The 14,370-nt window shown below is 43.0% G+C and overlaps 1 protein-coding gene across 6 annotated transcripts in view; it reads left to right on the top strand.

Moving 5' to 3' along the window:
* The window catches only part of relch (RAB11 binding and LisH domain, coiled-coil and HEAT repeat containing), a 42,446-nt gene extending 32,138 nt beyond the window's left edge, over positions 1 to 10,308 (top strand). For 4 of the 6 annotated variants that reach the window (XM_049564945.1, XM_049564944.1, XM_049564941.1 and 1 more), the window contains 7 exons: positions 1,115 to 1,197; positions 3,676 to 3,739; positions 3,869 to 4,007; positions 4,098 to 4,214; positions 5,818 to 5,906; positions 6,512 to 6,582; positions 9,001 to 10,308. In XM_049564945.1, coding sequence (XP_049420902.1) covers positions 1,115 to 1,197; positions 3,676 to 3,739; positions 3,869 to 4,007; positions 4,098 to 4,214; positions 5,818 to 5,906; positions 6,512 to 6,582; positions 9,001 to 9,121 — 684 coding nt within the window. In that variant the 3' untranslated portion in view covers positions 9,122 to 10,308. Of the gene's footprint in view, positions 1 to 1,114; positions 1,198 to 1,892; positions 1,976 to 3,675; positions 3,740 to 3,868; positions 4,008 to 4,097; positions 4,215 to 5,817; positions 5,907 to 6,511; positions 6,583 to 9,000 lie in introns of all 6 variants that reach the window. The other 2 variants (XM_049564943.1, XM_049564940.1) reach the window with 1 other exon arrangement.
* The last annotated feature ends 4,062 nt before the right edge of the window (positions 10,309 to 14,370 follow it).

The following is a 14,370-nucleotide window of genomic DNA, read 5'->3' as shown; positions in this document are numbered from 1 at the left end:
ATACTTAGCAACTCTGTCATATGAGTGTGAGTAAAAACTACTGTAGCTTACGAGCGCCCTGGTTCCAACTGTATGACTAGACCCTCCGAGAATTCACATTAGACCTTTGACTGTGCACTGCTCTCAGAGTGGACTACATAAATATCTGCTGCATGTCAGAGAAAGACTGAAGTCAGCAACCTGAAAGTAAAGTCAGAAAAGTTCAAGGCCTGTTCCTTTTCAGTGTTGTCGGAAAGTATAATTTAATCAGAAATGTTTTCTCATGAATATTTTCAGTTTTTCAGTATTTAAGGTCTTTTAGAAATATAATACTCCGACTATTTTTCAAGGGAGACAACCGTTTCCTTGTTTTTGTCCTTGCCAGGCTGTCAAGGCAAAACTCCTGGCCTAAACAACTGTAACAAATCTCCCTGTCCTTTGAGATCTGTGCACAGTTTAGGTCAAACATTGGGATGAGGATCTAGGTATAGCAGTAGAACCGGGCCTATGTTGATCTAAACCTGGGGGAGGAGGAGTGGTAGGCTGTATCCATGTCCCCCCTGTTTTGTGAAGTACTTGCCTTTCCCAACACACCCCACTGTCACCATTCCATAGTGACTAGCTGTCCACCATTGCCAAAACTGTGGGTCGAAATGTGGTTCTCTGCCACAGATCCCAGATCAGATTTGTTTACTGCCAACTATTTATCAATTTAAATGGAACGAAAGAATCTGACCTGGAGTCTCTGGAAAGAGCCCACAGCTTAATGCTCACCATTCTGTAAAAGTGTTTGTGCAGTTTAGCTCTGTTGGCTTCGCCATTTCTTCTGCATACACGCGTGTGCATGTGTGTGTGCGTGTGTGTGTGTGTGTGTGTGATTGTGTGTGTACACACACTTGCTCGATACATGCAGTGCCGTTCCGTGCCTTGCAGCTATGGTTCTTGTCATTGTATATCACTTTCTTCCTATCTTTTTTGTGTTTGTTTTTCTTTTTTTTCTCCCTCCCCTTCTTCTGTTTTGCTTTTTTTTTTCTTTCTTTCCTTTCTCTCTATCTATTGGCGGTGTTGCTCGCTCTTGTCCCAATGCCCCGCCCACCTCTGTGACATCACGGCTGGCTCTGTCCAATCCGATCAGCTGCTGGTGAAGGGGGTGAATGAGACGCTGGTAGCTCAGAGAGTGGTGCCGGCTCTCATCACACTGTCCTCCGACCCTGAAATGTAAGTGGAACAACAACAACAATAAACCGCGCCGCGTCTCTCTCCCCCCTTCTCTTTGCCGCCTGAGAGCTATCACACTGAAACAAGACTGAACCTGCCAGGAGCAAAGTCAGCACAAAACAATCTCTGAAGACGCTAACTCTGTTGGTAAACAATTTACTCCATTTGATATCAGTTCTATAATTTCAAATCCCCCAGATCTCCTCACAAGTGTCCTTTTGAATGGCAGATAATTGTGTGGAGTTGCTCCTGTGTAGGTTCAGGCAGGGCCATGAGTGGTTCATCAGCATAACCACTGTTAACTGCACGTTTGCATCATCAGTCTGCAACACTAACCCACGGCAGCTCTCGTCACCTCATCAGTCTGCGACACTAACAGCCCAGATTTGTGCGTGCACATTGCCTGCAATAGCACAGTCCCAGCATGCTCGTCTGTAACCCATCCTCTCCTCCTCCACCCTACTCTGTTTAAGCAAGGCCCCTCCTCCTGACCGATCCGTCAGCTAGTGATTGGTTATCTTCACCCCGTCTCTCTCAGTTTTATCCTGTCACTCTATTTTCCTCTCTTCCTCTCTCTATCCTCCATATCATCCCCTCTATCTTCTATCCCCTCTCTCCTCCCTCCTGTCTCTGTCTCCTCCTCCTCCCCCCCTGCCTCTCCCTCTCTCTCATCCTGCTGTGTGATGGGTTTGCAGTTGGTTCTCCGAGGCATGAGTGAAGCATTAGTAGATCGCCGTGCGGCTCCGGCCCTTATAACTCTGTGCAGTGGGCCTGAATTGTGAGTCAATCGACACAAGAAAACCTCTCTGTAAACATTGTCATTTTGTGGGCTGCATTCTTACAGTGTGAAGCAATGTCCTGCTAGAAATCTGTCTCACTGAGTTTGAATGGGCACTAAAAAAAAAAAAAAAAAAAGATATTTGACCATGTGACACATAAACCGTTCAGTACATCTGAAGAACATCAGTGGCAGCTTCTTTAACCACCACAAACATTCAGTGGAGAAGGAAGTCAGAGTCTGTGGAGTCATTTGCCACTCTTCCTGTATCCTGTCTTCAATGATCCACCAGTCTGGAGCCGCAGTGATTGGCTAAACATTTGAAGTTGGACGAATACTGAAATCTCACTTTAATCACATTTGTCCTTTTCATTGTAGTATAAACACAACAATCTTCTTAGCTGTACTTTGACAGTTATTCAAAGACCAGCTCTCCTACAAATACATATTTAGGGCTGCAAGTGTACAGCCGTCATGTTTGTGATTAGACAAGATAAATAAATTAGTGGCAACACTGTTGGAATGCAGCCCTTCTCATCTCATCATTCTCTGTATTGAAAATCACATGCTAATGGGTACACACTTGACCCAACTTGTAGATTCAACACCTTGAAATATGTTGTTTTGTAACCTTTAAGATTTTTGGCCTGATGTCTTTCACATGTGTTGCTGTGTCCAGGATCAGCAGAGTCCAAGATGGCTCAAGTGTATCTTTAAGTCTTTCCTGCTACTACTGACAGTGGAATGATTATCTAACATCACCCTAACAGCACCCCATTAATCTTGCTTATCGCAGCTCATTAAAAACATTGAGGATTGTCAGATATTTTTAATTTGCATGATCAAGTTTTGGTATTTTTCATGACGGCTTTGGGAATCGAATTATCCCTTTTTTTTTTAAAGAAGTACTTGTGATCTCTTTATCTTCAGGATTGTTAGCTTTTAGCTGTTAGCTCAAGAATGATGTGGTGAATATATCCATTACAGATCTAATCAAGTGTACGTTTAGATCTGGGTCAAATATTATTAACAACATTTAGCATTTATGTTTTATAGTTTTTAGGTTGCACTGATTGATTGTGCAGATTTCAGTCAGATGATTGTTGTTGCAACTGCCCAGTCAAATAGAAACTCAGTAGCTGTTAGCTAATAACTTGGCAGTCCCCGTGAGCAGTCACCTCAGTCATCACTATGGTTACCAGCATGTCATTTCTATGTAATCACTGTATTCAATAAAACCCAAAACATGTGGTAGAAGTTGTAGAAATACAAGAAGTACCTTTTTGTGGTTTTAGAATAAATGCTTATTGGGTGCTTGGTGTGCTGTTGTAATAACAAATATGCAGAGAAATATTTAATTTCTTAGACTTATTTTTGAGTATAACTTCGCAGTGGTCTGTTTTATTTATTGATTCAGTTCGTAACAGTATTCGAAAAATCAATATAGCCCCAGGAAACCAAATTGCTGCCTCCCTGCTAATCACATAACCTGAGGCCATTTAAGTCAATGTAGTTAAAACTCAACAATCTGATTATTCAAACATATTTAAATAAATCTGCAAACTATATTCAGAGAATATTTGACTCTTTGTGATTCCTGCTAAAAGGCACACTTATGGAGAATTTGGAGAACACCTAAAAGTAGCGATACGGTGACTATGAATGGTCAAACCTTTGTCTTGCTCTCCCACCGCTTTTAGCTCAGTGAGGATATCCACTATCCCTGCCTTTGGTACCATCATGGAGACCGTCACACAGAAAGAGGTACACACACGCCTAATGTGCTAATGGCAATAATTGGATAAATAATTGAGCAAATCGTTATAAAACATGCATTAACATACTTTCTGTGTGTGTGTGTGTGTGTGTGTGTGTGTGTGTGTGTGTGTGTAGCTGCTGGAGCGTGTAAAAATGCAGCTGGCCTCATTCCTGGAGGACCCGCAGTACCAAGATCAGCACTCTTTGCACATAGAGATCATCAGGACGTTTGGGAGGGTTGGACCTAACGCTGAGCCACGCTTTAGAGATGAGTGTATGTAAACGACACAAGTACATATTTTGAAAAAAGTTGTGAACTATGTGTAATTTTTTCTTAAACTCTGCTTCTCATGACGTCTTCTAGTCGTGTTGCCACATCTTCACAAACTGGCGCTGGCTAACAACAGCCAGACAGTGGAGAGCAAGAGGATTGATATCGCCACCCAGCTGTTTGAGGCCTACAGCGCCCTCTCCTGCTGCTGTATCCTTCTCTAGGTCATACTTACTGATCTGTGTAGCCTTTCCATGTACTGGTCAGCTTGGATTTACCTTCTTTAGGAGGACTTTAACGCTGTATTTATAGTTCTTACACTGGCTATATACTAATAATAGTTAAACAACCTTTTCAGACTCGAGGGGAAAAGTTTGCAGTCCTCAGTTTCCAAAAGGGCAGCTCACTCATATTTTTTTAACTACTGTGCTGTATGTATTTCCAAAGCATTTACTAGAAGTCTGTGTCAAGGTTGGCTCGTGTTCAAGACGAGCTGTTGTAAGAGTGAGTCAGTGGGAACGCCGTTAAATAACCAGCCAAACGCTCGCTGCACTGGTTAGATGTGCTCCTGAGTGTGCCTGTATGACTGTGTGCTGCATATCAGCGTGGCCCCTGTGCCTGAGTGTGCGGTTCGCTGTGTGTGTTGGCAGAGTTTGCCCGTCATTTGGCAGGAGCAGAAAGGGAAAATAAGCTGCCTCCATTTTGGGGCTCGAGGTAATTACAGGGTTAGTTAAGCAAAGGAAAGGATGAGAGAGGGAGAAAGAGCGTGAGAGGAGGGAAGAACTGAGCATCGGCTCCAATTGTTGGGAACAGTTCCCAGGACAGGGCTCACGTTTACATTACCTCTGCTCCGTCTCTGTCACCCTTCTCCTCTGTGATTGTTTCTCCTCGTACTATTCCTCCTTTCTCACACTCTTTTTCCTCTTGCTACTCTTCTCTGTCAACCCCACCCCACACACACACACACACACACACACACACACACACACAGAGCTGGTCTGAGGTTCATTCCTGCGGATCTTTGTCAGGCTGTGATTTCACAGTGCAGTAGTGTCCAGGAGGTATAGCCCTAACCTCAGAGGCTTTACCTCCCACTTGCACTTCTTTCTCGTGTAATCAGTGTGACAAGCTCTGAAATTGTACATTCCCATCTCTAAAAATATAGATTTGTTCACTCTGTGGCCTACATAGCTGCACTGGCTTGTGACAGGTGGCAGAGCACATAAAGTCCTGGACAAAGTACGATTGTGCTGTATAGCAGTAGACTTATTTTAAGAATGTTTGTACAATCAAAGGAAAATAAGCTAAAAACACATTTGATTTTCAGTCAGTAAGTGATTATTTTTACATATATATTTAGAATTATCCTGCAGTAGTGAACTCTACCTTTCTGGTAATGCCTGGAAACACTATCCAAATAATATTCGTAACGGCCTGGCCTTAAAAACACCACCTTTAGTTTCTATGTCTATACACGTAGTTAGAAAAACAAGATGCATAGACAAGGCATAACATCTCCACTCCAAGATTAATGCATAAGAGGGCTATTACAAAGTTCGGTTTTTAATAGAAAGCATTGGGACATTTTTATCTTACAGTGACTGTGAGCAGAGTAGTTTATATTGTTTTTGCTCTCTTTTTTCATTATTTCCATTCCCCAATTATTCAGTTTTAAAATGAACACCCACATTTTGCTTTCTGAAACGTGCACAGGACCTTGAATAGTTAGCATTCCTTCTGTATGAATAGTAATACACTCTGCTGCAAGGTGCTTTGGATCGACTGGTTTTTCATTCCTCAACCTCTGGTGCAGTCATTTCCGAGGAGGTGATGGTCAACCACTTCCTGCCCGGCCTCAGGTGTCTCCGCGCCGACATGGAACAACTCTCTCCTGAGCACGAGGTCAGGAGACACTCCTGCACATATTCACATGCTGTCTCCAACACTCACAATGCATGCATTTAGTGTTTCGTTGGCATATTTATGCGCTGATGGGCCAGACCGTCTCCTCTGTCTGTCCATTTTCTCTGCGAGGATCTCACTCGCTCTTGGTAAAGACAGACAGTCTGACTCTTCACCCCATTCTCAGGCATACTCATACGCACACCTCTGCCATTTTTATTTGTGTCTCAGAATCTCACGCGATGCATTTCATGTGAGCATTTTCCCAAGGTGACTAATGATCAGCTGATTCTTTTCCGCTGTACACATCCGCTCTGTCTGTAAAGTCTGCATACCAGATCCTAAGACGGGGATTCTTACCAATCTGGAAGTTTGATGCATTTTTAAAAAAAAAAAAAAAAAAGTTTTTATTTTGTTGTGTCGGGGCAGAATTAGACCTCCACACCACCTGTCTTGCATCCTTATTACAGCTATTGTGTACATGGCATTGCTTTCCTAAAAGAAATCTTCCAGCAAATCACGAGACTCAGTTTTGTTTTAGAGACAAAGAGCTTTTTGTAAAGGTTACATTACAGTTAAATCTGTCTCTGTCATTTCCTCCACAGGTTATTTTGAGCTCTATGATTAAGGAGTGTGAAATCAAAGTGGAAAACAGAGGGATGGCAGATGCACAAGGGTGAGAACAAACTAACAGTCACATTCACACCATTGCCTCTTCTGAGATCATTTGCCAAATATTGATTTTTATTGCGTGACAGGCAGTGACAGGCAGTGACAGCAAGTGACGGCTTCAAAGTGGGAGTGAGGAGTAATTTGGAGGGGGAAGAAATAGTCCTACTGTGAGGAGAGGGTTCAGTTAACAGTGTTGGGACTGGGCCGTCATTGTGGGTTCGTTCCCCAAAGGCAGAGGAGGACATGTAAGAGTGTTGGAACCACACTCATTATGTGGGTATCTTCACAGAGAGAGAGAAGGAAAAATGAGAGGAGTTGTTTGGGTAAAGCTAAGAGAGCTGGGACAGCGGCCATGCTGTGGGTGTCTTTTAAGACATGTTTCTCCCATCTTGTTAACATGTGTTCGGGGCTCATTAAAGAGAAAAGTGTGCATAGATGGACGTAAGAAGTGTGTATATGTCTGCTCCTCGCAATGCACATATACTCAGTTCTGGGTGTGTCGTCCCCAAAAACCCCGAGTTAAAGTCTGAGGTTAAAATCTCTGTGTTTGTGCCGAGAGATTTTTGTCCCTCTTTCATTTTGGTCTCTGTCAAGGCTTTCTTTGACTTCTAATACTATAATTGATCATTTGGATCTTTATTGTCACAGCATGAGTCTTTTATTGAGTTTTGACCTTGAAGAATTTATTTTTTCCCCCCATTTGTTTCATTATTTTCATCCTGGTCTGAAATATTCTGGAAACCCTCATTTTTGTGGCTGTCCTGGCTTAGTGAGCATTGAAGTGGCATCACATAACATTGGTGTCATTCTTTGTGGCTACTTTCCAAACTCCAGCAGTGTATTACATTTCACATGTCTCTGCATATTTCTTGCTAAAAAGGGATTTCCTATACATACTGTGTATATAACATGTAAAGTGATACCAAGAGCTCCATAACAGGAGATTACGCATTAGCAGCACCAATGGTATGAAATGGTTCCACTTCCTGTTTCGTAATTTGGCACAGATCCCACCCCCACCCAGTTACCCCCACCTCATTTTAAAGTGTTATGAGGATAGATGAAAGCAGTTTCAAAATAAAACCTTCAGTGCAGTAGAAAGTTAATGTTTGCTCCTTATTTTGCCGCTCGCTAGCTTAATTTCTGATTTCAACTGAATGCAAGATCACATCAGTTGTTGCCAGTTCTCACAACAGTGTGTGGCTCAGACTAAGGCTGTACCCAGCTCAGAATTATGTCATAAGAATATTCAACTATTCGTTCCTTTTTTGTATAGAATTAGAGTTTGAACAGGGTTCAGCAGGACGTTCACTATGACCGTAATGGAGCGAGGACTGCGAGCTAGTTCAGGCAGGCAACTTGAGCTGCGCTGATTCATACACACGTCATATTTAATCATCACTTCCCAATATCTCAAGTAAACATATCGGCGGGAAGCAATGAGGCCGGGGTCTAGACGTCAAACTATGTTCTGCTGTTGAAATAAACACTTTAAACGTGAGTTGTCTGACTGAAATATGGCAAACAAGTTAACTATGCTAAAGATGGATTGGAAATGTCCAACAACATTTTTTCTTGTGACACTAGACATCAAACAAAAAACAGAGACTGTATCGTATTAAGTTGCCATGAGCTGTAAATTCACCACTTCTAAGCAGAAGGCAGAAGAGAACATCATCAACATACGTCCGAAAATAAGCATTTTATCGTCAGAATGTTCAGGAGATTTATGGCTTGTTTAAAATGGGTCCAGTATTTACCTCAGTCACCATAGGGTGAAAGAGTCAGTTGTAATCTATACTCACGTTCTCCTATTGGAGTGAAAAGACTCAGGACCTGCTGCAAGTCTCCTAAAGGGGCGGGGCATTGGCGAAACCCATGTGAATGACGAGAGAAATGACTCTAAAGTGAGCTGTCTCCTTTCTGTAACGCCTCTGGTGATATGCATAACAGTTCGCAGAAAAGTTGATGCTACAAGACGTTAGCCATGCTGATGACACATTTTTAGTTTTTATACAGACGTCATGGTGGACACCAGTCAACAGTCTGAACTCCCGAAATTCATAGACTTTTGTTTTGGTGTTAAGAAGATCTCGTGTTCGTCCTTCTGTTGAGCAATGCAGCAGTTTGGCAAAGTGTTGCAACTGCTTCACTGTGTTACGCTGAATCCCAGTTAACACAAAAGAGGAACTATTGGAGCCGTTAGACTGTAAAAATTAGGAGGGGCTGTACTGGCAAACAGCATTTCCCCTGTAAAGAAGTAGAGCAAAGGCTGACATAAGGTCGTCAACAGATAGTGAACTATGTGCAGGTTACTGTTTGCTTTATTTGTGTCTGTCTTTCAGGCCATACATGTTAATAAAGCAGTGTTAACCTTGTTGCTTCATCATGGCCAAATTCAACTTCTTTTCCCTCCCCATAGCTCCATGTCCATCGCCTCCAGCTTGGTGGGTGAGGATGCCAAGACGAAGTTTCTGAGCAAGATGGGTCAGCTTACCACCTCTGGCGCCATGCTGGCCAACGTCTTCCAGAGGAAGAAGTGATCGCAGCACTGACTGATGCGACTAACTGACGACCCCCTGCTGTCTTTGGGAGCATTTCATTCTACTGGGAAAAAAAAGCATTGGTTCAGCTTAAAGTAAAAGGAAACCACACGAATTGTTCATTTTTTTAAGGAATGAAGGTCTGCTGAAAGTTGTGTTGATTTCAAATCTCCAGGGCAGGCTGAGGTTTTCCCCTCCGCCCATCCTCCTCTTAATCCTTAATCATGACGAGAGTGTTGACGATGACTGGGGATTTGCTTTTTATGAATCAGTGTTGTTAACATTGTCATTTCAGTGAGAGGTGAGAGAGAGGAAGACACTGAGCAGTGTTGAGATGCACCCAAAGTGATGACAAGGGACTTGTTTCCTGGACGTTTCCGGACTTCACAGAATTTAATTTGATTTCCGCGCAGTACTTCTTTTCTCGGAGGAGCTTCACTCGTCTCTAGGAAACATGGACTCTGAGCACGTCCTGCTGGATTTCATTTAGAATATTAAGCGCCGTCTTGGAGCAAAGAGTTGTGCGATCGCTGCATTAACTTGCATTTGTTACAGAATAATCAGACAGGAAGGCGACAAAACGGCTCCGTTAAGAATGCCTTGTACGGTGTATCTGTACGGCTCAGAAGTATCGCATACTTGAAGCTATAAAATATTGTCTTGCCTTTATTTCTTTCAAAGTCTGTCACTGGTTTTTGTTTTGACAGCTTCTATTTTATAACTTATTTATGTCTTAATGAAAAAAAAACAACCTTATTCCAACTTCCAAAGAAATTTGCACTTCACTTTACTATTTTGTTCTTTATTATAAATATATATATATATATGTTTTAATTCAGAGTCTTATACATACTGAACGTTATCACTACTGTTGATGAATTTCTTTTTTTGTTTATCCGTTTTTGGCAATGTGAAGTTGATGAGAACACTGATCATAATTATTCCCTCTCTGTCCGTTGCATCGTGTCTCTCTGTGTTGCAGTGTCTCTGATAATTGTACTTTTTTTTTTTCTAAAGTGGGTATTTGGTTCTATTTTTTGGTTGTCGTTCCTTTTCAATATGCTCTAAGAGAAACAGTAAATAACTGTATCATACACTGAACTGAAGAGGATGGTACCCATTATGTATATTTGAAATCGGTGTCATGGTGTAATAAAAGATGGAGATGAGTTGTGTACTTAAATACACCTCTGGAGGTCTCATTGAATGTCCGCGTGCTTTCAGACATATTGCTGTCCTGAGTTTGGATTATGGCTCAAAGTGTCGACAGGTGTCGGAGGCTGTAAAACAAAGTCATTTCGCAGACAAACACACACCGTCTCTGCCCCTCACATCCAGCCTTTTGATATGGTCTATTGTTTGCTTAGTACAACAAACCAAAGTCCATCTTAAGGGACATTCCCAGCAACTTACCCCAAATAACTACAGAAGTTAAGCTCTGATCTGCCATCAAGATTACACTTATCTCTCAATCCATGCTATCTATACTTTATCTCTTTAAATTATGACTTTGTATCAATACCATGGTTAACTTTGGCCCGAATCATCAAAAAACTGACCTCATTGAAATTTAACAGGGCGATAAAAGCAGTCGTTCTTTTAAAAAGTGAAGTAAAATAGCAGAAATTGTGGCTGCAGTATCAGCCTTTCCAATAACCCACATGTTGTGGACACTTGTGATTGACCTGTAGTCTTGTCCAAACAGACATGGATCACGCAGGCAAATGGAGCTGCACTCATTCAATGGTTGAACAGAGTGAACGAGCACCTCTTGATAAAAAACAGAATTTGCATATTCCGGCTAATATTCAACCATTGTCACTGATAACAGGCCAGGTGGACAAATAATTGATACACGACAGGGTGGAACTGGAGGGCACGGTAGCACTGTGTGTGTGTGTGTGTGTGTGTGTGTGTGTGTGTGTGTGTGTGTGTGTGTGTGTGTGTGTGTGTGAGATCCCATTCCTTCGTGGGCGCGCCTGTGTGTCTGTAGATATGTGTGTGCAGAGACAGATGCCTGATATGTGATTTGCATTCCTTGTGAATTCTTTTGTTGTGTGTGTGTCAAAACAACCTTCAACTTGCCAAGACCCCTTTCTTGGCCTTTGAGCATGGCAACGTGTCGCCATGTAAGCACTCATACCTGCATACACATCTGGGTGTGGGCCTGTGTTTCTATATGTGCATGTGTGTGATTATGAAAATTCTCCTGGCGTTTTTCTTGTCTCTGTCAAAATGGCGTCAGTGGGCAGCACTTATTCACATTGGTGACTCGGGTGACTCACGGATCACATCTGTTTCCAAAGCAAGCAGAAGCAACGGAGATCCAACCCTCAACCCACCGGAACATGGTGGCTAAGCCTTAATGATATTATTCCGCTCTGTTCTGTTTGTACGCGAGGGCCATGTGCATGTTTTTCAACTCTGTGTACTTCTCAGTGTGCTTAAGGGAGAACGTGCCGAGCTCTTGAAGCTTCCTCCAAAATCATGGTACCAAAACAGGCTGTGGCTGCTTTCTTCTATGGAACGAGTGTGTGTTACTTTAATGGAAACCATTCAGTGGCTTATGGCGTGTGTACGCATTTTTGTGTATATGAGCTGTCTGTAATAGTCGTGCTTCATGAACTTTGACTTGTTGTAAGTGATGCTAAGCAACAAAACCCACATACTTACAGAGCTACAGCCTGTGCTCTGACCCAGGTCATTTGAAGTGTGATGCTTGTAAACCAGCATGTAGTCCGCCTACATTTTTATACATCAAAACGAGCTGCATTGTAACTTCTATGTTTGAAGTGACTTCTCTGTGTTTCCCAGTTCAGTTTGGTTGTTAGGGGTTGACTTCAGTGTGAATATCTGGGGTGCGTTTAGAGTCAAGCTGAGGTTTCTGTTTGCTATAAGAGCCGAATCTGGCTTTTAATTGCTACTGTGCAAGCTGCAGAGGCTCCACCACAAAACGGCTTCTCTCAGCATGTTTTTACGGGAAGACATGAGGAGGGTGGACAGAGCCCATTACCTCAGCTTAAAACTAATTATTCTTCCTCTTTCTCATGGAAGTTCTCATGAGTTGGAAAGTTCTTTATCTATCTGCACACCTCAACTGCAGTGGTGCCCCCAGGAATTTTTTATAGGTGTGGCCACTGACAATCTTGGGGTGGCACACAAAAAGCAAAACCCATTAGGAATTAGCTTGTGCTGTTGAAGTTAATAGACTAGTTGAAAACTTTGTCAATATGGAGAGTTGAGGAATTGCACACTGATATGCTTTGGTTGCTTGTTTTACAGTTAATGCTACCATTTATCTGATGTGCATAGACCAGAACTGGTACAGGTACATGATTCATTGGCTGGTGGTCCTTTCACAAATACACAGCTCCAGTCTGAAAGTGTTCATTGATCGTAAGGAACAAAATCAGCCTTAGAGATAGGGTAAGGAGCTTGGACATCCAGAGGGAGTCTGGAGTAGAGCCGCTGCTCCTTTGCGTCGAAAGGGGTCAGTTGAGGTGGTTCGGGCATCTGATCAGGATCCTCCTGGGCGCATCTTGTTGGAGGTGTTCCGTGTATGTCCCGCTGGTAGGAGGCCCCGGGGCAGACCCAGAACATGCTGGAGGGATTACATATTTCATCTGGCCTGGAAACGCCTTGGGGTCCCCCAGGAGGAGCTGGAAAGTATTGCTGGAGAGAGGGACGTCTAGGTTGCTCTGCTTGGCCTGCTGCCCCTGTGACCTGGCTCTAGATGGGCAGATGAAGATGGATGGATGGAAGCCTTCTCAAGTGTCGGGGAGACTCAAGGGTGCCCATCGAACCCATTTTCACTCTGATGAGGTAAGAATTTCAACATTTCCCTTTGAAAATGGCCATGCCAGTTGTTCATTCACTAAAATTCAGCCAAACTTTTTAGTATTATTGTGCCTGTTTCCAACAGGTTATACTGACAGGGTTGGTGCCAATGGCATTCTCGGAACCCATCGGCTGTATTCGGCATCTGACTATCGGCAGACGGCGATACAGCCTCTGGGGGCAGACTCCCGATTTTTTGGCATTCCGGTTTGATTTGGGCGGAGGAGGCGAATTTCCGTTTCCGACTTCCGTTTATATATAAGTAAATATGCTAATCCATTGCGATGGATTCAGAGTTTGCAGCGATGCCAATTATGTTCCGCCTCGTTAGTTCAGTGCACGGACCATTTAACCTGGCAACAACTGTAGACGCTCAAACGTGATTGGTCAATATCATGCAGACTACAAACAGCCTTCAACTGGAAACCAGGGCTGTTCCGCTCTTCTTCCGGAGGCAAGATCTCCGGGGTTTGTCTACAGACTCTACATTCACTGAATGTAGAGTCTGTATATAGAGACTAGTACCAATGGTTGCCTAAGATGAGTGCTTCCCAACTGGTCCAACCGGTCTAAATGGACCGCAAGTGACTCGCAATCATGTCACAGAGCTTTTATTTTGAAGTGTTTTCTGCTGTAGAGTGAGGGACTAATGGACAGCTATTTGAGAGAGACGGCAAACTAGCTCATCAACATGGCCAAACACAAGTATGATGCTGAAGAGATTAAACCATGTGGACCTTGAACTAGTCACTAAGGAGAAATCTGGATCCCATGACTGGACCAGCTGGGAACTACTGCCTTAGATTGTAAAGTTTCACAAGATACCCCGACTTTTGTGTAAGCTTAAAAAAATGAGCATGGCAAAACCTCTTAAAGACAGTAATGTCTGCCTCCAATTATTTGGGGAGCCAGTGGGAGGGCAAGTAATTGTACCAGGGGGTGCATGGCCCTCCTATGGGGCGCCACTGCTCAACCGCACACCAGTCACTGTTGATTTTTAGTCATAAATTATGGATATACAGGATAATGTGTGCTTCTTTCTGAATAAAAAAAAATTCTGGAATATCAGTTGTGCAACAATGAGTGCTGCACATTAACACAGATATCTGAACGATTTTTCCTCTGTCCAGTTTTATAACTCTTATCAAGGCATGATGATTGCTTCATCTCTTTACATCTCTTTTTTTCCTTGTTTACCTCTCCTCTGTGCCGATCAGCCCTGTTTTATCTATCCAGGGCCCATGCATGCAATTTAATATTTGCATAACTGTCACCTTGAAGAGAACATATTCTCCACTCTCTCAAACCTTCCCTCTCTTGACTTGCCAAGGTGGGCTGGGTCTAATCTGCCATGCAAATCCAGTGCTTTTTTCTCCACTCTCTGCCCCGGGAGAGGAGAACAGCTGTTTCCT

This window comes from Epinephelus fuscoguttatus, linkage group LG21, assembly GCF_011397635.1.
Source record: "Epinephelus fuscoguttatus linkage group LG21, E.fuscoguttatus.final_Chr_v1".
In the NCBI taxonomy this organism is placed as follows: Eukaryota; Metazoa; Chordata; class Actinopteri; order Perciformes; family Serranidae; genus Epinephelus; species Epinephelus fuscoguttatus.
Note: the sequence above shows the minus strand (reverse complement) of the source record. Positions and strands in the feature narration are given on the sequence as shown.